We start from the raw sequence: 26,049 nt of genomic DNA, 5'->3' as shown, positions 1-26,049 counted from the left end.
TTGGCGAATACTAGACATCTGGCCTTCCTAGGGGGACAGTGCTCCTGCTGCCCCTCTGTGTGTTTCCCTCCCCCATTTGATTTGGGTCTGGGGAGAGGCAGGGGAAAGAATGCTGATTTTGAGCCAAAGGAGCTGGGTTCAAGTCTTGACTGCTACTATTTGTGTGAGCTTGGGTAGGTTACTCAGCCTTTCCGGGCCTCAGTGACCTCAAGAAGTCGCTGTCCGGCTCTCAAGTTATGATCCTGTGAATCAGACTGAGCCTGTATTTAAGGGCTAGTTCATTTCTCTTGCCCAGTAGGTTCAGTTCACTGCAAAGCCCTTTGTAATAAATTACCTCTGTGGAACTTGTCACTTGGAGAAGGTAGGATGGTAGTTAATCTTCCCATTTTTAGACCAAATTAATCCCATGTGTAGATGAGGAAAGGATGTTTGAGGTCCCACAGGCAGAATCTGAGCCCAAGCCTCCTGCCTGTACTCTCAGGGGCCAGGCCATACTGTTTCCTCTGTCACAAGATTAGGATGAGGCAGGGCCACCTGCTAGGCTGTGGCCACAGCCTAGCAGGTGGAGCTGGGCACAGAGGGGCCGGGGCTGCCAGTAACCTGAGCTCCCTGGAACTCAGCCTCCTCCCTCCCCCAGGGAATTCAGGGCTGAGGGCAGAGATTTCTGGGCGTTTAGCAAACCCAGTGACTGTTAGTGTTGAGTCTGGCTGGAGTTGCCTCTGAGGGGTGTGGGAGCCTGGGTAGCATAACAGTGAGGCCTTGGGAAGGGGTGCTCCCCCACCCCTTTCCCCTCCAGCCAAGGTTTCCATCCCATGTGATGCAGGCCATTTGGGGATCTCCGCCTTGCTGTTAGCCAGCTGCAGAATTTGAATGGGAGCTGACTCTCAGAGCCTCAGGCTGAGGAGGCCACACGAGGTCTCGGGGCTCGGAGCTTTGGAGGCCTGCTGTGGCACTGGGTTGGGTGGTCAGTGGCCTGGGGTCTTGGGAGAGAGGGATGTTGCAGAGACGCTTCCCCATAGGAGCAGCCCCTAGGGTGGTCCCCCCAGGACAACCCCCTCCCCTTGGCTATCCTTCCCACTGCCTAGGGCTTAGAGGTGAGGGGGCACTCAGGGCCCTTTTCTGGTGGCTGCCCCTGAGGTGGGAGAGGTTCCCAGGGTACCAAAGCCATTATCTCTGGCCTCCTCTAGACCTATGTGGTTCCCCCACCAGCCACTAGGGGCCACTGCTTCCCTGCAAGAAGAGCTGAGTGAATGAGGGAGGGAGGGAGATGAGTGAGCAGGGAGAGGAGGGTGTGGATGGAGAGACCTGGGTGCCACTGTAGACCCACCAGCCGGGTGGGGTACTGGCTCTGCCTTGGGTAGGGGCAGGCTGGTTTGTGCCCTCCATGGGCTAGGGGCGCCTCTGAAGACCTGTACCTCTTTTTGGGTGCAGTTTTCATAGAATCGGAGCTGGGAGGGGCTCCAGTGAACATCTCAAGATGTCCATCCCCTTTGTTTTACAGAATGGGAAACTGAGTCTCAGAGAAGGGAAGTGACTTGCCTTCAGCAAACTCTCTGACTCAAATCCTGGGCCCTCCTCTCTCCAAGGGCTAGAGTGGCTCACTTCCCCCCACCCCCTACCAAGATTGCCCCTCTCTCCTCCACTCCTCCAGGCTATGACCACCCCCACTTGGAGGATAGGGGCAGCAGAGAGGGTTGAGGTTAAAGGTATCCCTTCCTGATCCCCCCACATGTGCTAAATATGGTGGCGGAAAGGCATAGTATAATGTGACTGGCCTGCCTGGAGGGGCTGCCCCTTTTGGGGTCCAGAGGTGGCCAGTAGGGGGAAGGGTGGTCTTGAGGCAGACCTTGTGCTTTTCCCTTTTGTCCTCTGGAAGCTGACCTCCTTAATTTGCATATCATTAATTTGCATACTGCTTATTTACACGTTCTCTAAGTGAAGCCTGGGAGAGCTTCTTTGACTTGGGGTCTTGTTAGGTCTGGCAGACCTGGAATTGGAGAGGTTGGATATGCTGTCTGGGATCCTGCCTGGGAATTGCTGGGTGATTTTCTTTGCTCTTTCCCCTGCCTCCCACCCTCAGCCACTTGGGAATGGAGTCCAGGCTTCCCAATCACACATCAAACCCTTTGACACACTGACATAGACACTCGTGCATAGACACACTCAGATGACCTGACAGAGTGACATTCTTACACTAAGACACTCAGTCACCAACACACTCTTAGATGTGTTGACATCCTCAGACATAAAGACACTGACTCACATATTCAGTGACACAGACCCATTCTGCCATTAGACTTAGATACCCTGACCTGCTCCCACTAATATAGTTATAGCAAGACACTCAGCCCCACTGATGCACTCAGTCCTCCTGACACACTCACAATAAACCTTCAACCTGACACACTCAGCCCCAGTGACACACTCACACATAGACCCTCACCCTGACACATTCAGCCCCATTGACACAGCTGGACATATCTCTGTGTGCACACATGCCTAGACACAGAATTATACAGGGTTCACACTGACCTGCTGATTCTTCTGGACACACTCAGATCCCCTGACACCGCCACACCCACCTGCCCCACTCTTGCTCTGACATGTTCACATACCCAAAGACTGTTGATACTCTCCCCTTGACAGATGGATGCTTGAATGCCCTCTTCCACGGACACGCTCAGACACTTGCACACTCAGCTCTCTAGCTACCCTGATACTTGGTGACATTGACACATTCACAGCTCCCCCCACCCCCAGTGACACAGCCATGCACAGTGACAATCAGATGGGATGGCTGGACCTCTGATGCCCTCCAACCCAAGCACATTGCTGGGCAGGCTCATGGGCACACTTGAGCTTCAACCCAGACAAAGCTAGTGCTATATCCATACATACTGAGAAACAAACATACTCTAAGACTGGTTTACATGCATATGTGGATACATAGATGCTCAGACCCCACCCCCACATACATACACATACCCCAACATACTGATATACACAAATCTCTTGTCACAGACACGCCCTGACACAAGCAGACATGGATACGTGATAACAGAAGAAAAATAAGACATCACCCCCAAATACTCCTGCACCCACAAACCTAAGGAGAATAGGGGAGTGAGGGGCCAGACTCAGGCAAGGGTGCTCTCTGCCCGGCCCCCGCCCCCCACTCGGAGCGCATATAGATACGACTCCTTCCCCCCACCCCTTCCCCTAGTCTCCCCCAACATTGCTGACGCTGCCTCTCTGCTGGGGCCCCTCCCTGCCCTGGTCCCTGCTCCCACCTGGCCCCCCCAGCCCAATCCCATGCCTGTCCCCACCCCCCCAACGCTCCTGCTCCTTTTGTGTGATCCCCGCCCGCCCGCCCGCCCTGCCCTCCCTCACTGGCTCACTCCTTCTTGTTGCTTGCCTGCTCTTGCGGGCTGAGGGCTCCCCCAGGACGACGGGAGAGCTCCCCGGAGACACCTTCCTTTGTTTCTCTGCTCCCCCTCCCTCCTGCCGGCTGGCCTCTTTGGGGGCCCTCTTGCTCCCTCCTCTCCAGCTTCCTCGCCTGCTTTCGCTGCCGCCGCTCTCTGGCTCACTCTCTCTCCCGCTGGCTGCCTCTCTCTGCCGCCGCCGCCTCCCCCAGGCACTGAGGCTGGCAAGGAGGAGGCTGGGAGCTCGGAGCGGATGGCAGGAGGGAGCCCGGCTGTGCCGCTGCCTCTGCTGAAGCCGCCGAGCCTGCTGCTTTAGTCCCTTTCTTCTCTCTCAGTCCATCCCTGCTCCTTCCTGCCTGTCCGCCCGTCCGCTCCTCTCCTGCGGTGGGACGGGCCTCCAGCCGCAGCACCGTGGTCTTCTTCCCTGGCACCAGCTTCGTAGAGCAGCCCGTCTGTGGGGAGGGAGCCGGGGACCTGCCATCCAGAGAGGGGCTGGCACCAGCTGAACTGAAGAGAGCCATTGGGGGACCCCAGAGCTTGGCCCCTTGTGAGGAGGAAGGGGATCTGCTCCCTGAGGAACCTTCCCTTCCCCAAGTGAAGGCTGGCCAGGAGGGTTCCATCTGGGAGCCGGGGTCCCAGCAGCATGAGGAGGGGGGCCAGCCCCCAGGGGAGGAGCAGCCAGTGGCCCCAGCCTGGGCGGGGCAGGCGATGGGGCGTGGAGAGGCCCCAGGTGGGCTTGTCGCTGCGCTGGAGCCTTGGGGAGCTGCTGTGAGGGCCAGCAGGGGGGCCCAAGAGCGCCGGTGGAGAATCAGAGATGCCCGGCCACTGTGTTTCTAGAGGGCAGACGTGACCCTCCCTTCTCTGCCAGGGTCTCCCTTGGAGAACTGGGGGAGACTTTGGCTTTGGGAAGGATTCCCCCTTCCCCCACCTTTGGGATTATAATTAAGCCCAAGGAGGGGGACTGGGGGGGAGGCTTCAGGCTTGGGTTTCCTGCGTACTCTACCTGCTTCCCCAGCAAGTTGGGATTAGCGGGTGCAGTGTGCCTTCTGGACTCTTCCCCCTCCGAGAAGAAGGAAGAGTGATTGAAACCTGGAGTTGACTGACCCCTTTCCCCCACCAGCTCCTTCAGCCTTTGACTCTCTTGGGGGAGATGCTGGTGGATTTGTGATCCCCGCCCCTCCACACACCCTGCTCCTTCCCCCGTCCCTGACTGCAAGCAACTTCTTGGGAATTTCAAGATGGGGGGAGACAACTCCCCCCCTCTTCCGTTTGGGGCAGCTCAGGCTTTGGGCGTGACTCCCTCCCAGAGGGCCACTGCTGGGGTCAGGGCTGGCCCAGGGGCCCCCGGAGGGGGGCGTGGCTGCCGTGGCAGGGCCCAGGGCCAGGGCCATGACCGCCTGCCAGTACCCCGCGATGTCCTCAGCCTTGGATCGGGACCAGCTGTATCAGCACAAGGTGTCCCTGGTCGTCCGCTACTTCATGATTCCCTGTAACATCTGCCTCATTCTCCTGGCCACTTCCACGCTGGGCTTCGCTGTACTCCTCTTCCTCAACAACTGTAGGTGTCTCAGGCCCCACCCTTGGGTGTCCTGCCCCATCTGTCGCTTTGGCCCTGCCTCTGACCTCTGACCTGCTCCCCAGAAGGAACGGGGTGGGTGGGCGAGAGGAAACAAGAAATTGGCAGGGGAGCAGAGTGGATTGGTTTAGCTTTGGATGTGGGCATCAGAGGTGGTCAGCCTGCAGCGCAGGGTGCAAGCTTGATCTGTCCTGCCTGGATTCTTGGGTCCCTAGCAGACCTGTCCTCTTGTGGTCATCCTTCATGGCCCCAAGCCCTGGCCATGGGCTTGTGCCCCTTGCTCTCATGCAGAATAGAATCCCAGGCCTGGACTGTGACCCAGGGACCATCCTTTCCTCTGTGTAGCCTTTGGGATGGAGGAGTTGGCCCTCGACTGGAATGGTGGGACACCGGCGGCAGTCTCACAGAGGGGGTGGAGGATGTACCATCACTGCACATGGCGGGAGGGCTCACCACTTCCCTCATCTTCTCTCTGCTCCTGCTGAACTTGGTGGGGAGCGGGGAGAAGAAATGAGAGGTCTTGATGTAGGGCCAGGGGCAAAGAGCTTGGAGTGACAAAGACCCTAAAACCCTGCTCCTCCTAAGTAACTTCTCCTTGAGCTCCAGGGTGATTATGGCCCCATCCTCTTTTCTAGTCTTATTCATATCAAGATTTGGTTTTGTGGTCACTGGCCTGAGAGGAGGGGCTGGGTGCTCCTGGGTTCTAGCCATCCCTGTCCTCCACTGGGACCCCCATTCTGTGCTTCACCCTGCCCCTCTCTCTGGAGGGAAGGCTGGCTGTTTTACTGGGGCCCGAGATTTGGGAGAACTCAGACAGGTTTTGGTGCTGAATACTGCCCCTAGGTCTTGCTATCTGTGGATGGAGGGTTTCCCTGGTTGGGGTTGGGGCAAGAGTCTGAGGTGGCCTGAGTCTCCAGAAAGAGTAGGAGGTGAAGGGTTTAATTGATTGGTTAATTAGCCTGAGGGCCCAGAATATTGGCTGTGGGGGCATTAAGTGGCAGTAATTAGTGTACTCTTGAACCCTAACATCTGTATTTTTTCTCTATTTTCAGACAAACCTGGGAATCATTTCACGCAGCCGCCCCCGACACCTCCAGATGGTGAGTGTGGGGCCAGAGCCCTCTAGGGTCATTCACTGAGCAGTCGTGTGCAAGGGTCAACATCCAGATGGTTAGCCTCAATTGCTTGGACAGTTATGTTTAAAGTCTCGTCCCCAAGTGGTCACCTTCAGGGGTTGGTGGCTGGAGGGTCACAGTTAGGGGTCACTGTCTTCAAAGTTGGGACTGGACGGTTGCACTTTGAGGTCAGTCCCCAGGTGACCATGCTCAGTCTGGCTGACTGTGCTCAGAGGTCAGACATATAGCTACTCCCTTCTCCCTGGAGACATGGGTTCTGACCTGATCAGCCATGTCTCTCTCTCCTTAGCCCAGTAACCATTCTGTGTGTGTGTGTGTGTGTGTATGTATGTGTATGTATTCATGCATGTGCGTATGTATATGTGTGTGTGTGTGTGTGTGTGTGTGTGTACATATACACAGCCTACTTCTTTATGATGACCAGGGTCTTGCCCATCTTTGGGATGTCTTTGAAGCCTTGTTTGGGAGAAGAGAAGCATCTCTTTGCTGGGCAGGGAAGGGAGGCCAGGCAACTGGGGCTTCAGTGAGCAGCTGTCCAATGGTATAGGGTCAGAGGTCATGGTCTGGGCATTATAACCTAGTGTGAAGGGCTCTGGGATGGCCACCTGCTCAGGTTTGTGATATCTGGTCATCCCATGGGACCCCTGAGCAGCCTCAAATCACGGGGGGCCAGGGAGGACAAGCCAACTCCCAGCATTGGCTCAACTAATTAATTAATTAATTAATTAATGCTAGTTAATTGGATGATTGAAGCCAAGGGGGAGGGGATACTGGACAATGGGGGCAATGTCAGGCAGACATATATGTCTGAATTCCCTCTGGTCAGTGTGTGTGTGTGTGTGTGTGTGTGTGTGTGTGTGTGTGTGTGTGTGTGTGTGTAAGAGCTCAAGTACGGGGACACCCAGAGCCTCCTGGAGACCTTGAAGGAGACAAGTTTTAGATCCTGTCGGGTTCAGAGGCTGTGAGAAGGAGGAGGATGGAGCCAGAGAGATGCTATGTGCATTAGGCAGGGGGTTGGATGAGAAGATCTCTATGGTCCTGTCTAGTTCTGAAGTTCTCTGATTCTATCAGACCCCCAAGCAGATGAGAGGGAGGCCCTGGGGGTAGGGAGAGGAAGGGGACGGAGGCAGGGGGAAAGTCAAGGAGGAGAAGGAGGAGGGGGAGGGGAGGAAGAGGGGAAAAAGGAGGAAGGCAGGGGAGGAGAAGGCAGGCAGAAAGAGGAGGAAGATGGTGTGGCTGGGGAGGCCAGGGCCTTGGAAGGGGCTAGGGAGTCCCATTGGAGAAGTGAGTCAGCCCCAACCTTCCTCTGGGAAGCTACTTCTCAGAGCAGTTTAACGGTATTATGGGAAAAGTAGAAAAAAAGCATTGCCTCTGAAGTCAGCAGACCTGGGTTCAAATACTGCTTCTGTTTACTACCTGAGTGACTTTGGGCAAGTGACTTGCCCTCTCTGGGCTTCCATTTTCCCCTCTGTAAAGTGAGGGAGGGGAATTATTTAGCCTCTGAGGTTCCTTCCAGGAATAGCTTGATAGCCCTATTATCCCCTAAGCACAGGAAGGCCTGGTCAGTGGATGCTGTGACCCAGAGCATGAAGCCCTTTTGGGGGGGGGGGACAGAAGCTCTAGGGGGTCTTCTCATGTCAGGTCCTAGCCCAGGGAGCCTGCTGGAGCTGTCCTGGATTAAGGGGGAAGCCCCCAGTGGCCTCTGTGCAGGGATTCTAGAAATGGAGGAGGAGGATTGCCTGCATCTCATCCTGGAGCTCCTCTCCCTCCCCGTGTTCTGGAGCCTCATTAATTAGCACTAACCTCGTTAATTAGCATTCCTGCTGCTGTGGGTCCAGAAGCCAACCCAACAGCCGTCTCCTCCTATTGCAAACTTCTAGAGCAGAAACTCTGTGGGGACTAAGGGATGGGATCCCCATTGTCACTACTATGCTCCCTGCAGCTGCCTTCCCCTCTCCTCCATCATCTACCATCCTCCCTCCCATGGCCTCATGAATGACTCCCCTGCCCTGCCCAGTCCAGGCCCTGGGCCCCATCATCCTTCTTCCTGCAGGTTGGCCCTTCCCTTTGAGGAAGGAATCCATATGGGCCCGAGGGAGTATCCCAGACTCCTCTTGTCCTGTTCTCCATCTCTTCCTCCCTCCCCTCCCCTCCCCAAAATCCATCTGGTTGAGTGGGACCATTGTCCCTCCCACCTTCCTGGCTGTAATTGAGCTAATATGAGGCAGGGAAGAATGGAGACCTTTTAGGCTGATGGAGAGGGAGGCTCCAGCTGTTGAGGAGACAGATGTTCAGGGCTCTCCTGCCCTGAAGGCCTTGTTCCCCATCTTCAGCCCCGCCCAGGCCCTGACCTCTGCTCCCAGCTCTCTGCCTTGCCCATAGGGGAGTTGAGGGAGGCCCTCCCCACAATAGGAATGTGACTGGGGGTGAGGGCAAGTGGGGCAGGCTTGTCTGCCAAGTGTAACAAAATTCTAGGAGGAAGAGGCTGGGGTTTGGAGGTGAGAGAGTGTGGTGGGGGAAGCACAGGGTTTGGTGTCCTTTGAGGGCCTTGGCTTCACGTCCTATCTCTCTCCCTCACCGTGTGTGATTTTGGGTAAGTGAGTTGGCATCGGTTTCTTCGCTGGTGATTGCGGGGAGAGGGAGGTTAGTGCCAGCCAACCTCTCAGCTCCCTTCTAGCTTGGGCAGTGACCCCAGAACTCATGTAGTCCCACGCCTCCATTTTACAGATGAAGAAGCTGAGGCCAATAAAGGTGAAGTGACCTAGGGAGCATTGAGATCATAGATTTAGAGCTGGAAGTTCCTGGTCCTCTTGTCATAGGTGAAGAAACATTCTATGTTCCTTGTCTCCTCCAATAGAGTATAAGAAGCAGCATGGGAGTAGGGATTATTTTCATTGTCTGTATTTATGCCTTCAAGGCCTAGTGAGGTGTGTGGCCCATAATTGTGTTGTTTAGTCGTTTCAGTCCTGTCTGACTCTTCCTGACCCCATTTGGGGTCTTCTTGGCAGAGATACCACAGTGGTTTGCCATTTCCGTCTCCAGCTCATTTTACAGATGGGGAAACTGAGGCAAACAGAGTGAAGTGACTTGCCCAAGGTCACACAGCTAGGAAGTGTCTGTGGTCAGATTCAAACTCATGAAGATGAGTCTTCTTATGCCAGGCCAGGTATTCTATCCACTGTGCCATCTAACTGCCCTATGGTCCATAGTAGGATCTTAATAGATGCTTTTTGATTGATTAAAGAAACAGGCCCAGAGAAGATGAATGATTTGGTCGGGGTCACATAGAAGGTGGCTAGATCTAGGTGACCCTGTAGATAGGGCGCTGGACTCAGGAAGTTCTGAGTTCAAATCCAGCCTCAGATATTTACCAGTAAGTCACTTGCCCCCTGCCTCAGTTTCCCCATCTGTAAAACGGGGACAGTAATGGCACTTTCCCAGGCTTGTTGTGAGTCCCAAATGAGATAACTTGTTAAGTGCTTGGCAAACTGGAGTGCTCTATAAACATGAGCTGTTGCTGTTCTGAATTATTCAAACCTAAGCCCCCTCTGATTCCAAATTCAGGGCCCTTACCACTGTCCCACACTACCTCAGCAGGCCTGAGGTGAATGATGGGCAACTGTGTTCAGCTTCACTGCACAGGGGAGGGCAGGAGAAGGAGAAGAAGACAGAGGCCCTGCCCCAGGGGAATGTGAAGCCTGTCTAGGGAAACAGGATGCACCCACAAGGGACATTTAGAGAGTGATAGGAGAGGAGACAGCGTGTAATTAAGTGCCGCCATGAGCACAAGTGTTGGAGCTGCCCAGGGAAGCTGGGTATCAACCCAAAGGCTCCCAGTGGCCAGGCGAGGCTTCCTGGAGGAGGGGGCCCTGAGCTGAGCCTTGAATGATGGGAGTCTGGAGGACCCACTGCTCACATGGAGATAGCAAGGACCTTTGGTGCTCTGGAGGTTCCGGGGGGAATCTGGGGGTCTGAACTCAGGCCCATCTCCCCCACCCTATGTCTCCTCTGGTTTGCCGTGTGGCTTGCCAGTCCTCTCCGTGTTGTGCCTCTTGGGTGTATGTAGTGTGTGAATGTACAGATGGATTGTGTGTGATAGACTGGGGCGTGCCTCCTCTGGAGCAGAGACGCCCTGGGTCCTTTGGCTGCAGTTGGGTTGCCCTGGCCCTGCCCAGTGTAGCCAGCCCTGGCCTCTGGGGTTGCCTTTGAAGTCGGTTTCGGGTCTTCCCCCATGACCCTGGGAAGACTTTCTTGATCCACCCACCCTTTCTCGTCTTTAGAGGACGGAGCTGGGACTCCACTGACTGCTTAATTAATGATTTTAACTTAATTAGCCTGGGTGGTTTCCACTGACTAAGTGACCTATGGAAGGGAACATTGGGAGGGGGAAGGGACGGGAGCAGTTAGAGACTGTGTGCCTGCCTTTGACTTGACCATTCCAGCGGCTCCAGGGAGCTGTATGTGGGAGGAAGAAGGGAGGGAGGCCCCTGTGTGGGGTGCTGGGCTGTAATCCCGCCTCTCACAGCTACATGACTGCTGGCATCGGCCCCCCCCCCCCCCCCCCCCCGCCACTGTACTGAGAGTTCCCATGGATACTTCACTGGCCTGAGAAAGTACCTAATGCTTGTCCAATGAATGAATTAGTTCCCTTCTCTCTGACCCCCAATCCTTATTCATTGAGCCCTCATTCGTCCCCAATAAACCCTCATCCCTCCCTAAGAAGCTCCCATCCCTCTTTACTGAGCCTCTGTTCACCTTACTGAGACACATCCCTGTCAAGATGAGCCCCCATCAGCCTCTGAATCCCCGTCTCTCTCACTGAGCTCAGCCTATCCTTTCCACACTCAGCCTTTGTATCCCTCATTAAGTGAGCCCCCTTCTTCTAATGGAGTTCCCAGGGCCCCTCCTTGAACCCCTCCTCTCCCTCCATTAGCCCCAACCTCTCTGATCCCCACCACACCCTCTCTTCCTCCCCACCCCCACATAGGCACATCCAAAGACCTAAAAGCTGCTTTTTCAGGTTCTTCACCCCACCCTTCTTAATCACTGCCTTAGGAGGTAGTTGGGACTGGGGGCTTGGAAGATGCTATTGGGGGAGAAAAGAAAATCCTCCTTAGGGGATACAGTAGGGGCCAAGAGAGACACTCCAAAGGCAACGCAGATCATCCAGGCCCAGGTTGGGGAACTCTGCCCAAGTCACTACCCCAATCTGTGCCTTGGTTTCACCATGGGTTAAGGTGGCATTAGGTGTATGGGAGAGAGAGCCATGAGTAGATGAGGATGGGTCTGGTTTTGGGGCTAAGCCAGGAGCTCACTCTTGGAACTTCATGAGGCAGAGCAGATGCCCGTGCTTGCTCCCCATCCTTCCTAATGAAATTGTATTGGAGGAGCAGAGAGCAGGTTCCCAGGAAGAAATGGCAGGTTCCTAGAGAGGAGTCTGACAAGCAGGGGTGTGGGTGGGGGCTCCCTCCCCCAACCTCTTTCTCTTCTTTTCCCCCACCTCCACTGCCTTCCTCTCTCCTTTTTAAGCCTGTCAGTCTTCTAAAAAAATTATTGATATATCTTTTGTCCCTACATCACCCTCATTTTGCAATATATTCTTCCCCCACCCTCTCTCAGGCAGTCATCCCTTATGACAAAGAAAGAGAAAGAGGAAGAAGCTAACCATCCTCTCCTTTCCTCACAGACACCCAGTTTGCCATTATCTGCCGTGTTCTCCTTCCATTGTTGCCCACCTCTGCAAAGAAAGGGGTGGGGGGCTGTGTTATCAGTCCCGACTCCTGCTCTGAGTCAGGCTTGCTGGTCATTTAGAGCATGCTGTCTCTATTTTGTGGCTCTTTGTGTCCTCCCACTTACATTGTTGCAGTCTTTGTATAAATTGTTTCCTTCTTGACTCTGCTTGCTTCATCTTGTATCAGTTCATACACATCTTCCTAGCTTCTTTGTGTTCCTGGGAGTCATTCTTACAGCACAGTAGGATTTCACTGGGGCAGGTAGGTGGCGCCAGGCCTGGAGGCAGGAACACTCATCTTTTTGAGTTCAAATCTGGCCTCAGACGTTTACTAGCTGTGTGACCCTGGGCAAGTCACTTCACTTTGTTGGCCTCAGTTTCCTCCTCTACAAAATGAGCTAGAGAAGGAAATGGCAAACCACTCCAGTACCTTTGCTAAGAAAGTCCCAAACAGGGTCACAGAGTCGGATGCAATTGAAAATGACCTAACAACAACAGTGACAAAGATTCATTCCATTCAAATGGGCACCTGACTACTCATGTTCTATTGTTGTTATCTCCCCACTTAGGTCTGTGCTTTGTTACTCTGCTGGGAAGACCAGGGTGGGAGTGGGGCCCAGGCTGTACCTGTGGGGAGTTGACACCAAGAATAGTTCAGGCTGGTTTAGGAGACCTTGTGAGACACAGCGGGAAAGAGGCTTTGGAGTCAATTGCTGCCCTTGTTTTTTATGACCTGGGACACCTTGGGTCCATTGGCTGATCTGTAAAATGAGGGGAAGGGGTGAAATAGATGGCTGCCGAGGCCCCTTCTAGCTGTGAATCTATTACCCTGTCACACGACCCAGGACTAGGCCTCCCTTGCCAATTCTTGGGGGTGCTGGGAGGACTGTGGGGTACCGTTATCTGGGAAGGTTTCCTAGAAGAAGTAAGAGTTTGACTGGACCCCTGAAGGATGGCAGCAGGGGGTGGGACTTGAAAGGTAGCTTTTTCCCTCTTCTGTCCTGGGCAGCTTCCTGGTTGGACTAGACCAGAGCTGTTGCAGGAGGGGCTGTAGGCTGAGGAAAACCTGAGCTGGGGTCTGGGTGGCCCTAGGGGAGCTTCTCAGCCCTGCGATGAGTCTTCATCTGTACCCGACTATAGGAAGATGGTGACCCATGTGGCTCAAATATGAGGTATGGTTTTGTGGTCAGACTCCAGAGAGGGCTTTGGAGACTCATTCTGGGGCTTGATCTGGGAGAATGTTCTTTGCCTTAGACTTGGCAGCCCTGGAGATTTGTAGTCAGAGGACTTGGACTGAAATCCTGGGCCTGTGTGACCATGGGCAAGTCACTTAACCTCCTGGACCTCAGTTTCCTCATCTGTAAAATGAGGGGGTTGGTCCAGGTGGCTGAGGTCTGACTGGCTCTGAGATCCCTCCTAACTCTAGACCTGGATCCAATGATGCTGTGATTCCTTCTTGCCCTACCCAGGCAAATTCCTGCACTCCTTCTGGCTTTCTCTGTCCCATGGGGCTTGTGTGGGTGGTTCACTCTGGAAGGATCAGGAAACCGAGTTTCTCTGATTATTCCCCAAATGCCTGTCACTGATACCAGCTTTGCCCTTGGGCATGGTGTCTTGGTTCAACTAAGCGACTCTGACCAGTCCAATCCAATCCAATCCGACAAGCATGTATTAAGTGCCTGCTGGGTATGAGGGACTGTGTTAGGCACTGGGGAGACAAAGACAGGCTCATGGGGCTCCCCGCCCACCCCCAGCCACATGAATCCTTGATCCCTTTCCTTCCAGGCCCTCTGGAGCTGCTCCTTTAGGCATCCCCTCGCTCCCTAATTTTAAGTCTCCTATGATCTATACCAAATACCAAACAGGGTAGGGGCCATTCCTAAAAAACCCAATTCTTCACTCCCTTAAAAAATCTCTCACTTGACCCTACGATCTTTTCATCTTTTTCTGTCCCCTCTATATTTTTCCTCCCTTTCTCAGCCAAACACCTAGAAAAAGCCATCTGTTCTCACTGCTTGCACCTCCTGTCTCGCTTCTCAACCCCTGGTTGCTGACCTCATCCATCAACTGGAACTGACCTCTTCTAAGATCCCAGTGATCTCTTAATTGCCAGATCTGATGGCCTTTTACTCCTCATTCTTGACTTCTCTAGAGCAGCTGACATGGTTAGGCTTTCCTTCCTTCCAGACACTCTGTTCTCCCTGGGCTTTCAGGATCCTGTCTTCCCTTGGTTTTCCTGTCCAGTTCTGCTCCCCATGCTTGGGCGCATGCTTTGGGCTTGGGCCCTCTTTGCTCTCCATACAGTTTGTGTTGGTGATTTGATTGGCTGCCGCCAGTAGCGTCTCCCCCCCCCCCCCCGCTCCACTATGACCCTCAGATCGTTCTCTCTCCAGCCCCAGTCGCCTTCCTGAGTGCTGGACCTGCCTCGTCAACTTTTAGACCTGCATATCCCACACACGTCTCAAATATAGTATGTCCAAAACAGAACTCAAACCCACTCCTCCCTAACTTTTGCATTTCTCTGGAGGGACTGCCATCTTCACCCAAGTTAACAAGCTCAGAGTCACTCTACTCTGAAGAGCTTTGGGGAGAGGCCGCGAGCAAGTCCATGTTGTGTGTCGCATTGCCATTCAAACTCAGGACTTACCCTCCGGTCCACCATGCTGTGCTGCACATAGATGGCAGGTGAAGGAGAGCCCTCCCAGTTCCAGCCAGTGTGCAGCATTCCGTACTATCTAAGGTAGCCCTTAGGAGCCAGTATGGGTGGGGAGCGGGCAGTGAATGGGCCCCTCGCCAGCCCTAAATCTTGGAGCCCAGCTAGCCTGCCTGTGTCCCTCCCTATTCCCTGTGTCCAGCCCTCCTGGCTGTCATGGGGGGAGATAGGTAAGGCTAAGGTGTGCACTTCTGGGGGTCATCCATCCCCCCAACTGGGCCTTTGTATGGTCAGAAGGGCCTGGCAGGGAGGAGCAGGAAGGATTCTCCACTGGCTGCCCCTTCCCCATCCATTCTGGCTTTTAAGAGAAGATAGTAAGGAATGCTGCACACTGGATGGGACTGAGCTAGTGTGTAGGGCAACATGTTGGGCTTGGAGATAAGAAGACCTGCATACAAATCCTGCTTCAGATACCCCTTAGCCTTATGACCCTGGGCAAGTGCCTTTACCAGTTTGAGCCTCAGTTTCCTCCTCTGTTCAATGGGAGTAATAATAGTGCCCACCTCCCAGGGTGGTTGTGAGGGCCAAAGGAGATCACAGATATGTGTCCTCAGAGTGCTCTACATAAATTTGAGCTTGATGTGAATGCCAGATCACAGTACCCTCCCTTCTGGGGGGAGATGCTGTGGCCCACAGCTGCTGATGGAGTGCTCCCCTGCCATCTGGGGCCAGACACCAAGGTGGGGAGCAGGACTGAGGCCCCTGATCCCTGGCCTCCCATCCCAGCCACACCCCAATGTCCAGTCCCATGGACATCCATCACAGCCCCAGGCACACAAAGAGACAGACAGACATTTAGGGACTGTCACAGAGACGTTCACAAAGATATTATTGTGCACAGAGACCCAGTGAAACAGGGATGAGGTCATTGCTTAGATACGTTGACCCCCACAGAGAGGATCACACACAACCACATGGACTCACACAGGTGCCCACGCAGTGACACGGATGCCCACGCCCATCACACACAGGCTCCAAAGCAGCCACACCATCCCATTAACACACGCAGACACACTTAGAGACATACAAACACAGCACACAGTCACACTGCTGACACACCCACAGATGAGCACCCAGGATCCCACGCATGCACACACGCACATGCAGACACACACACATACATGCAGACACCCCACCCTTCTCCTTTGTCTGCAGGGCTGGAGATGGGGCATGGTGTGCCCAGCACTGCCTCCACCCCCTATCCCCTGCCCTCCCCAAGCTGGACAATGACTGGATCCTAGAGCATCTCTCCATCCCCCACCCTTTCTGTTAGGAAAATCATGAGAAAAGGTGGGGAGTGGAATATAGCGCTCTCACGGCCAGGCTATAAAAAGCAGCCCACACCGCCTCCAGCACCTCGAAGGAGGCTTCAGACGCTGTGAATGATGGAGTGAGGGAGTGAACAGTGAAGATTAGAAACGAGTGGGAAGCGGGGGGTGGGGGGGAAGGGGAGGGAGGGGGAGGGAGGGCAGGGAGTTGCTCCAGGGGACAGGTCATCCAGGGGACAGCCTTAGAGAGTTGGAAGGGACCTCAGAGGCTATACAGTCTAACCCTCCCATTTTACTTATGGGGAAACTGAGGCCCAGAAAATTAGAGTGTCTCATCCAAGATCACATAGGTAGTAGATGTCTGGAGCGGGATTTGAATCCAGGTCTTCTGACTCTTGGGGCAGCTAAGTGGCTGCCAGGCCTGAAGTCAGGAAGACTCATCTTCTGAGTTCAAATCAAGCCTCAGACACTTCCTAGCTGTGTGACCCTGGGCAAGTCACTTCACCCTGTTTGCATCAGTTTCCTCCTCTGTAAAGTGAGCCGGAGAAGGAAATGGCAAACCATCCCAGTATCTCTGCCAAGAAAACCCAGGTAGGGTCACAGAGAGTCAGATGTGACTGAACAACAACTCTGACTCTAGATCCCAAGTCCCTGATAGTGACCCCAGCCTGCATGACAGTGACTCTGGCCCAGAGATGATGATAAGGGAATGTGTCCCTGCGGTGATGATGGTACTGGAGATAATGATGATTTCCTCTTGTGCCTCTCAAGGAGTTTGAGGCGCACAAATAGCTCTCCTCTCACCAGACTGCTGAGAAGGGACATGCAGAGATGATTATACCCCATTTTATGGACGAGGAAACTGAGTCCCAGAGACAGAAAATGTCTTGCCCAGATCACATGACTAGTGCCAGAGCCAGGATTCGAATCCAAGTCACAGGGAACTTAGACATAACTGGAAGGGACCGTAGCGGCCATCTAGTCTTATCCCCCCCCTCATTTTACAGATGAGGGCACTGAGGCACGGAGTGGTGGAGGGACTTGCCCGGGGTAAGTGCCAGGGCCTGGACTTTCTCCATGTTCCTTGAGTCATGCTGGGATTTGGGAGTGACCAGTGCCCAAGACCACAGAACCTCAGAATGGGGCAAGGACTTCCGAGATCACTAGGTCCAGGGCCCTGGGCCCCTCACTCTCCCCTGAACTGCTTCATCCCAACTTCAGAGCTGCAATGGGGGGGCTGCAGTTGGAAGGCTTTGGGGCTGGGGGTGCATCTCTCCAGGCGTGGGTTGGGACCCCGTCCAAGGCTCAGGCTGGGGTGTATATATGTGTGTGTGTGTGTGTGTGTGTGTGTGTGTGTGTGTGTGTGTGTGTGTGTGTGTGTGTGTGTGTTGGGGGGAGGGGCGCCAAGGATTCTGAGCTGCATCCAGGACCTGGCCAGTTGCCATGGCAACCTCCATGGCTCATATCTGCATTTGTGGGAGGTTTCCCCCTCCTTTCTTTCCTCTTTTCCCCATTAAGAGCCTGAAAGGGCTGCGGGTGGGAGGGCAGCCCTGTTTCCATCCTGCCTTCCTAGGGGCATTCTCCTGATCGCCCAGGGGGCCCCAGGAACCGCCACAGTCACGGCGGCTGGGGTTCTCACGGCTGTGGTGGCTGCCATTCGTTACTTATTCATGATCGTGGTAGAAAATGAAACATTTATGAAGGCTCCAAACAGCTGCGGCCCCTAATGGAGTGCCCCCTCCCCTGGCCTTGGCCGCCTGGGAGCCTAGCAGCAGGTGGGTGAGTGGTCCCCGGCTTGCCCCGCCCTCGTGCTCTAAGTGATGATGTCTCCAGAGCCTCCCCTGGGAGGAAGCAGCTTGGGCCTGGGCTCAGGAGGCTCCCCAGTGAGAAGGCTGCTTCTTTCTGCCTCTGTCTGACAATTATCTATTAGGCTGGACACTTCCCCAGCTCTGTTTTGCCATCACAGGCCGAGAGACAGCTGGTAGCTCAGTGGATAGAGAGCTCAGCCTGGAGTCAGGAAGACCCGAGTTCAAATGTGGCCCTAAACACTTACTAGCTGTGTGACTCTGGGCAAGTCACTTAATCCTGTTTGCCTCAGTTTCTTCACCTGGAAGAGGAGGGGATTGGACTCAGTGACTTCTAAGGATCCTTTCAACCTTAAGTTTATAATCCTGTGACCCAGATTACTGCTGGCCTGAATAGTCAGTGTGGGGCTCAGAGTCAGGGGACCTGGGTTCCAATCATAGGATCAGAGATTTATAGCTGGAAGGAATAGGAGTTCAATTTCCTCAATTTATATGGCATGTAGAACTCCAGGGCTATAAAGGACCTTAGAGGTGATTTCCTTCTAACTTCCCATTTTACAGATGTGCAAACTGAGACCCCAGGAGATGAAGGAACTTACTGAAAGTCACACAGGTAGTAAATGGCAAAGGCAGGATTTGAACCCAGAACGCTGACTAAATCTCATGTCCTTTCCACTCCTCCGTTGCAAATGCTCCAGACTTAAATGCATTGTTGCAAATATTGAGTCTCATTTTGTGCTTGTGGAAAAGATGAGCAGATGTTGTCTAGCTAACAGGTAGGCTTTATCAGCCATAGAAGACACATTTACTACGATTGAATGGCCTGACCCAAAGAAGAGTCATTACTAGCCTGAATTCAATTTGGAGGTCTATAGTGGAGTGCCCCAGGGATCTATCCTTGGTTCCTTGCTGGTCATTGTTTTTATCAATAACTGTGATGGAGGCATAGATGACATACTTCTTTTTTTAAATTTAAATTTTTTTTTAATTTTTAGGCAGTTGGGGTTAAGTGACTTGCCCAGGGTCACACAGCTAGTAAATGTGAAGTGTTTAGATGACATACTTCTTAAATTTGTAGGCAACATGAAACTTGGAAACAGGATAGGTAGCTAATGCGAATGACAAATAGAGGCTCCAGAAAGATCTTGACAGGCTTGAAGGATGACTCCTGACTGATACTTAGACCTGTGAGGTCTTAGGTAAGAGTTTCCTCACCTACAAGATGATGGTTTTGGATGTAGTTTCTGATTTCTTGTCTCGTACTCCCCTCTTCAAGCAGCAGAACTGAAGATGAGATCCCAGCGCTGTTTCAGACAGGGTCCCAGTGACTGATCGAGGGAGGCTCTTCTCCCTGCTCTCTCTTCTTTGGGACTGAGCTCCCTGCCCCCTGGATCTCCTGGTGACTGGTAGATTCTCTTCACTCTGCCCCGTATTCTTCTGCCCATCTGAGTGACTTGGAACGGCCTGGAGTCTAGAGACCCCACTGGTTCATCCTGTGACTGACAGACTGAAGCCTTGGCTGGGACCCTGTCACCACCGGCTGTCCAGCCAAGCTAAGTCAGTAAGCATTTACTAAGGGCTTCCAAGGTGCCAGGCATCGTTCTGGGTTCTACAGAGGCAAATGCAGATGCAAACCTTTGCCCTTCCAGAGCTTCCTGGGAGGATGCAGCTTGCTAACTAGATACATTAACATAGGGGCAGCATGATGTTGGGCGTAGAATCCTGGCCTTGGAATTCAGAAACTCTGGGTTCTAATCCCTCCTCAGATTCTAACTCTCTGTATGACTTTGGAAAAATTGCTTCATCTCTCTGAGTCTTGATTTCATCCATAAGATGGGAATGATAATAGCACCTACCCACAGGGGTGTTATGAGAACCAAATGAGAGAATATTTATAAAATGCTTTGAAAACCTTAGAGCACTATGCAAATGTGATTTTTTAAAATGGGACTTGTTGGTAATTATTCTCTCTTTACGAAAGGAGATCTGCAACTTATCATCTCAGCTGGAGTAATGGACTAGCTCAGGGTCACACCACCTATGTGTGTCAGTGGCAGGACCTGAACCCTCATCTTCCTGGCCTTGAGAGTGGCTCACTATTGGCCATGCCATTCAATCTCCTGGGTGACCATTAGGTACATCAAAATGGGAGGCAGTGCCTCCAGAGAGCCAGCCTCAGGGTCGGGAAGTCCTGAGTTCAAGGTCTTTGTCTGACACATGGGTTGGGTAGCCATGAGTCAGTCACTCAAATGTCTCCACACAGCTCTCTCGGCTCTAAATTGCAGAACGGACGCTGACCTGTGGGGAGATGGGGTTTCTCCTGGGGGATTTCTGCACATCATTGAAATTACCCATTTGGCTCCCCCCTCCCCAAGTAATAATAGTAATAAATTATATTGTGAAGAAGAGGGAAGCAGAGCATGACGAGCGAGGGGATCAGATAAAGCTTCCTGCAGGGAGACAGTACGTGAGCTGAGCCCTGAGGAACGCTAGGCATTTCCCCGTTGCTAGGTCTTAATGACATTTTAATGAAGGACTCTTGATGGCTCTTGCTGCCCCCCCCACCCCCATTCATCCTTATGACGGACACATGAGGGCCAAATTTCTTCTTTGACATACCCGGCCAGCCTCTTCATTATATCCCCTGACCCTGGGTGGAGGGGGCCCTTTCTCCACCCCCTCCAAAAGAGTCATTGATAGAGGTGAATCCTATTCTCTCCTCTCATCCCTCTCTTCTTTCCTTCCTTCCCTCCCTCTCTTCCTCTGTAAAATGATTGTGGGATTGGAGGGACCCTCTACCCCCCCAAAAGGGGTTATTGATAGAGATAAACCCTACTCACCCTTTTCTTCCCTCCTTCCCATCCTTATCTCCCTTTTTCATCTCTCTCTTTCAGTTGGCGGACTGGAGAGAACCTTTCTTTATACTCTCTCTGAAAAGGAGTTATTGATGCCGATGGAAATGAACCCTGTTCCAGTGCTTTGACCTCTGTCTTTTCCTTTTCTTCTTCTTTCCTCCCTTTATTCCTTTCTGGCTTCCTCTCTCTCCTTCTCTCTCTGAGCTAGGCTGTCTTTCTTCCTTCCTGATTAAGAGTCATTGGGCTGGGCCCCCAGGGTGACACAGAGCCTCCTCCCTTTGCTTGTTTCACTGGACATGGGGCATTGGATGAGGGTGGAGGAGGAGACAGAAGATGTGTCTTGGGTTTACTTTGGTTGATGCTATTTTTTTCCTCCTGTTTTTTGGGGCTGCGGCTGGAACCCAGCATCGTCTCCTCCTGCCCCAGTTTCTAGCTGTTCCTTACATTCTCCTCACACGCTTTTCACACGCTCCTCACGACCTGCATGCATGTTACGCCCCCCCCCCCACCAAGGGAGCTAGTTTTAACAGCCTGATGCTGCTGGCTAGGCTGGGAGTGCCTAAGATGTGAGCCCAATCTCTCACCCTCTGTTTGGTGCACACCGGTACCTAGGAGCAGATGTCTGAGCTCTCCGTGGTCCTGACTTCTGGCCTCTAACACCATCTCTTTGTCCCACAAAAGAAATCTCCAGGCTTGAGCCAGGGCTGGGGTGGGGTGGGGTAGTGGTGGTAAGGGAAGGACTGTAGTGGGAGATAAACCATTCCCTTTGGCATTTAGCATTCTATTGCATCTCTCCTCTAATTCTTTATAGAACATGTCCCCGCATAGCCCCCAATGCAGTGTGGCATGGTGTCAACTGATCAATGAGCATTTATTTAAGCTCCTACTATATACCGGGCTCTGTGCTAGGCACTGAGGATCATAGCATAGTGGTTAAAGGGCTGCATTTGGAGTCAGGAAGATCTGGGTTCAAATTCTACCTCAGATACTTATCTCCTAACCCTGGATGAGTCACTAACCTTCTCTGGATTTCAGTTTCTTCCTCTGTAAAATGGACGTGATATCTTTAGCACTTCACAGGGTTGTTGTGGATAAAACACCATATTTAGTCAATCAGCAAGCATTTATTAAATACCTACTGTATGCCAGACACCATGTAGCACCTGCTAGGTGCTAAGCTTTGTGGATACAAAGAAAGGCAAAAACCCAGTCCTTTCAGAAGGAAGGCACAGCATGAAGTGGGGCTTTCCTGGAGCTGAGTCTTGAATGAATCCAGGGAAGCCAGGCGTGGAGGTGAGGAGGGAGAGCAGGCCTTCCAGGCATGAGGGGCATGTCACATGTGAAGAATGGCTAGGAGGCTGGATCACAGGAGGAGAGTAAGGTGTAAGAAGAGACTGGAAAGGTGGGAAGAGGCCAGGTTATGAAGGGCTTTAAAAGCCAAACAGGACTTTATATTTGTTCCTGGAGGCAATAGGGAGCCACAGGACTTTACAGAAAAGGGGTGGGAGGACACATAAAGATTAGTTATTCTTTTTAATCCATTTGGACATTGGACAAGCCCTTTTTTCTTCTGTCCCCTCACTTTAGGCTTGGGGGGTGGGTATGGTAGTAGTAGCAAAGGCAGAGCCAGATCCCCCTGCATGGCCCTTTGGACAGCAAGTGATTTAGGTTATTCAGGGGGTGGATTAAGCAGGGGACAAGACTCTTGGGACAATGGCAGATGGGAAGAGGCCAGTGGGGCAGGCAGGCAAGATATCCAGGAGCTGTTCCCTGGTGTCGGTTGGAAACCCAAGCTTCCCCCTCGGCTGGGCAGGCCCTCTCTCTAGGCCTGCAGCCTGATCCTCTCCATCCACCACAGCACCTACTTGGCCACTACTTACAGTCTGAAGCTTCTTCCCTTGGTTTTCCCATCATCTCTGACCCTGGGGCACATTGGTGGGGCAGGGCAAGGGAGGCAGAGCCATCTGGAGTCTGCTCATAGCCAACTGTGCCAGGTCCTAGACACAGAATTTTTTCTCCCTCTTTCTCAAGTAAGGTTATCCTGTGTGCCATCCTGCAACAGAGAGATGGGGGTCCCTTGCCGATGTAACAGTGTCTCCCCTTTCCCTTCCAGCAGCCCTGGACAAGCCTCTCTACCCAGTGCCTCTGGATTCCTGGTTTGAGGCTGGGGACTGGGCTGGGCTGGAGGAGGGTCTGAGGGTTAAAGACCAGCGATGGGGACGGAGTTAGGTTTTACTTCCAGGGTGGGGGGTGGGTAGGGAATGGAGCTGTGTGTGCAGAGATTTGCATTTGATTTCCCCCTCCTCCCCCAGGTAATTCTCTTGGCTCGTCAGATAAGTAACCATTTCAGTTCAGCAAGCCTTTGCCTCATGGCTTCGCCTCAAAGTTCCATCTATGTATGTCCTACATCCTGTATGTATCTATTTATGTACATGTCCCCTCCCCCATTAGAATGTAAGCTCTTGGAGGGCAAACACTGGTTTTGCTTTTTCTTTGTATCGTCAGAGCCTGGCGTATTATAATCTTGAGGTCCCTTTCCTCATCCCCCTTAATGCTGATGCCATCCCTCTGCTGATCTTCTCCATTGAGCCAGGATATTGTTCTTTGCGTGGTGTCTCCCCTGAGAGCAGGGACTGTCTTTCATGTTTCTTATATCCCCAGCACTCAGTGCAGTGCCCTGCATACAGTAAGCACTTAATAAATGCTTGCTGACTAATACATTCTTATCAATTGCCTACTGTGAGTAAGGTCCCCTGCTAGGTACCAGAGGCACAAAGACAAAACCAAACACAATTCCACTGGGGGAAGACTTAACATGTAAACAGATAAGTATATATGGGGAGGTGGGGGGGGCGGAACGCTCTGGCAACGGAGGGGCCCTGGAAAGGTCTTCTGTAGAAGTTAGTGCTTTGAGCTGTGCCTTGAAGGAAGCCAGGGATGCTGAGAGGCAAAGGTAAGGAAGGAGAACATTCCAGGAATGGAGGAGTGGGGCATTGCAGGGAGTTCCATTTGGCTGCATCGTGGTGCAGGAAGGATCCTAGCTCTGGAGGGGAAGGGACCTCTAAGGTCCCCAGTGTGGCCAGAGCAGGTGAAAATGTAAGTGGGAAATGTTTCACAAAATAAATAAAAACACAGTACAACATAGATAATGTTAATTTGTGGTTTTCTAAGTCAGTACATGGTGCCTGGGTATGTTTCTATTTGTGTGCTAGGTCAACTCTACCATTTTACGATGAGGAAACTGAGGCCAAGAAAGGGCGAGGGACTTGCCCAATATCATACAAGTAGAAGCAGTAGGGTCAGGATTTGAACCCAGGTCTTGTGACTCCAAAGGGGCAGTGCATTATGGAATACTCTCCGTCCACCCCTAACCCCTTCCCTTTCCTCCTCTTCTCCTTTCTCCTCCCAAAGCCCTCCAGGCTGATAGGCTGCTGGTCCTGCAGTGCTGGGAATATGGAAGGGGGGGGGGCACTGCTTGCTTTCTCGTCCCCCCCACCCCCATTCCCCTAAGTCTTTCACTTTTTATACTTCTTCTCCTTCCCCCCGCCTCGTGTCTGGAGTATAGTGGGTGGGACACCACAGGATCTGGGAAGGATGGGAGGCATTGAAGGACAGGCCAGCTCAGGAGCAGAGGGAGACGTGTGTGTGTATGTGAGTGTGCCCGTGTGTGTGCCTATATGTCAGGGGATTCACATGCATGTGTCTCTGCGTGTGGGTTCTTCAGGGCAGCCCCTCTAACTCTGTCTTGGAATCAGGTTGTTGGCCAATGTTGGGGGGGGTCACTCTGTCACTAATCAAGCTGAGTAGTTCCTGGCGTGTGGCTCCCACCAGCTGGCATGGCCTGGGCTCGGGCCGGCACCACAGGCCTCGGGAGATCTGGCCTGTCTGCTTCCCAGCTGTCTATACAGGGGGGCTGGAGGGAGCTGGGGGGGCGTGACCTGGGATTTCTCATGATTGTTTCATTAGATAAGAATGGAGCTCAGCGGGGTCCCTAAGTTGGTGGTGACCCGCTGAGTAGGAGGGTTGAAGAAAGCTCATGTATCTCACCAGTTGCCCCCATACTTGGCTCCAGGGGTGGCCCATGGCATGATATGGTCAGGGGGCAATTTAACTAAATCTCTTCTCCTGGGCTGACCCTTGATGACTTTTCTCCTACCCCCTTCATTCTCCTACAGCGTGCCGGGGTATGCTATGTGGCTTTGGGGCTGTGTGTGAGCAGAGTGCTGGCCGGGCCACATGCGTGTGCAAGAAGGGCCCATGCCCTACTGTGGTGGCCCCTGTGTGTGGATCTGATGCCTCCACCTACAGCAATGAGTGTGAGCTACAGAGGGCTCAGTGCAGCCAGCAGCGACGCATCCGCGTGGTCAGCCGGGGGCCCTGTGGTGAGTGAGCCAAGGACAGTGTGATGGGTGGGTGGGGGGAAGGGACAGACGTGGTCTTGCCCTGGGGCCTACCTTATCTTCCCCAGCTCCTGAGCTCTCCCTCTGTGTCCTCTCTTGTCCCTGGCTTCTGAGCTGCCCTGTGGGGCATTCTCTCTGCCCTCCCCTCTTCAGTGCCCTGTGATCCTCCCTGGCCCCGTCCTTTGACCGCTTGAGCTGTCCTTCAATGCCCACCGCACCTATTCGACTCCCAAGTCTCCCCTCAGTGCCTCCTTCACTCTCGTGCCTTCCTCTGCTCAGGCTCCCGGGACCCCTGCTCGGGGGTGACCTGCAGTTTCGGCAGCACCTGTACCCGCTCGGCAGATGGGCAGTCGGCCAAATGCATCTGCCCGTCCTCATGCAGCGGTGTCCCCGAGGGCATCGTCTGTGGTAGCGATGGGCGTGACTACCCCAGTGAGTGCCAGCTGCACCGCCTTGCCTGTGCCCGTCAGGAGAATATTGTCAAGAAGTTTGAAGGGCCCTGTGGTAAGGGTCTGGGGCCAGGGTATTGGGTGGGAGGGGTGGGCAGGAGACCTGCAATGTTCCCTAGAGTGAGCAGCCTTGTGTCTCCAACCCCCATCCCATCTAACAGTATGGTAGGGGGCCTGAGTCCAGGCTATTAGAGGAGGGAGAATGGACAAGGTGTTATGAAAAGAGAATTGACTCTGAAGCCAAAGGATCTGCATTCAAATCCCACCACTGATGTGGACCATTCATTTTTCCTCCTTGGGCTTCAGCTTCCTCCTCTCAAATGTCGGGGTTGGGCTCCCGGCCTCTGAGGCGTCTCCCATCTCTAAGCCACCTGGACATCTGGATCCATGGGGTGCTGCTAGAGAGGGGGAGAGGGCGCCCTCTTCTGGCCACAGTCCTGGCTGTATGTGTCTATGGGCGGAATGGGGTAGATGGGCTTAGAAGAAGGCCCCAGGTGTCAGTGGGGGAATCTTTGGAGAGGACGCTAGACTCCCACACTCTGGGCAGCTTGGGGAGGGGTCTGGAATACTGGAGTGGGAGTCAGAGGGCCTGGGTTTGAGTATCAGCCCAGCCACTGGCTACTTGTATGGCCTTGGACAAGTCAGTTAGCATGCATTTATTAAGTACCTACTGTATGCTAGGCACAGGGAAGTT

The 26,049-nt window shown here is 53.2% G+C and overlaps 1 protein-coding gene across 3 annotated transcripts in view; it reads left to right on the top strand.

Moving 5' to 3' along the window:
- AGRN (agrin) overlaps window positions 1-26,049 on the top strand; it is an 88,358-nt gene that overhangs the window by 33,018 nt on the left and 29,291 nt on the right. For 2 of the 3 annotated variants that reach the window (XM_020976724.2, XM_020976709.2), the window contains exons 3-5: window positions 6,051-6,098; window positions 24,682-24,888; window positions 25,186-25,410. In XM_020976724.2, coding sequence (XP_020832383.1) covers window positions 6,051-6,098; window positions 24,682-24,888; window positions 25,186-25,410 — 480 coding nt within the window. Of the gene's footprint in view, window positions 1-3,438; window positions 4,981-6,050; window positions 6,099-24,681; window positions 24,889-25,185; window positions 25,411-26,049 lie in introns of those variants that run through there. The other variant, XM_078145787.1, reaches the window with a different exon arrangement.

The sequence above is a fragment of the Phascolarctos cinereus genome, unplaced genomic scaffold, assembly GCF_003287225.1.
Source record: "Phascolarctos cinereus isolate Bilbo 61053 unplaced genomic scaffold, phaCin_HiC Scaffold_726;HRSCAF=1367, whole genome shotgun sequence".
Lineage (NCBI taxonomy): Eukaryota > Metazoa > Chordata > Mammalia > Diprotodontia > Phascolarctidae > Phascolarctos > Phascolarctos cinereus.
This window is presented reverse-complemented; position numbering and strand designations above follow the sequence as displayed.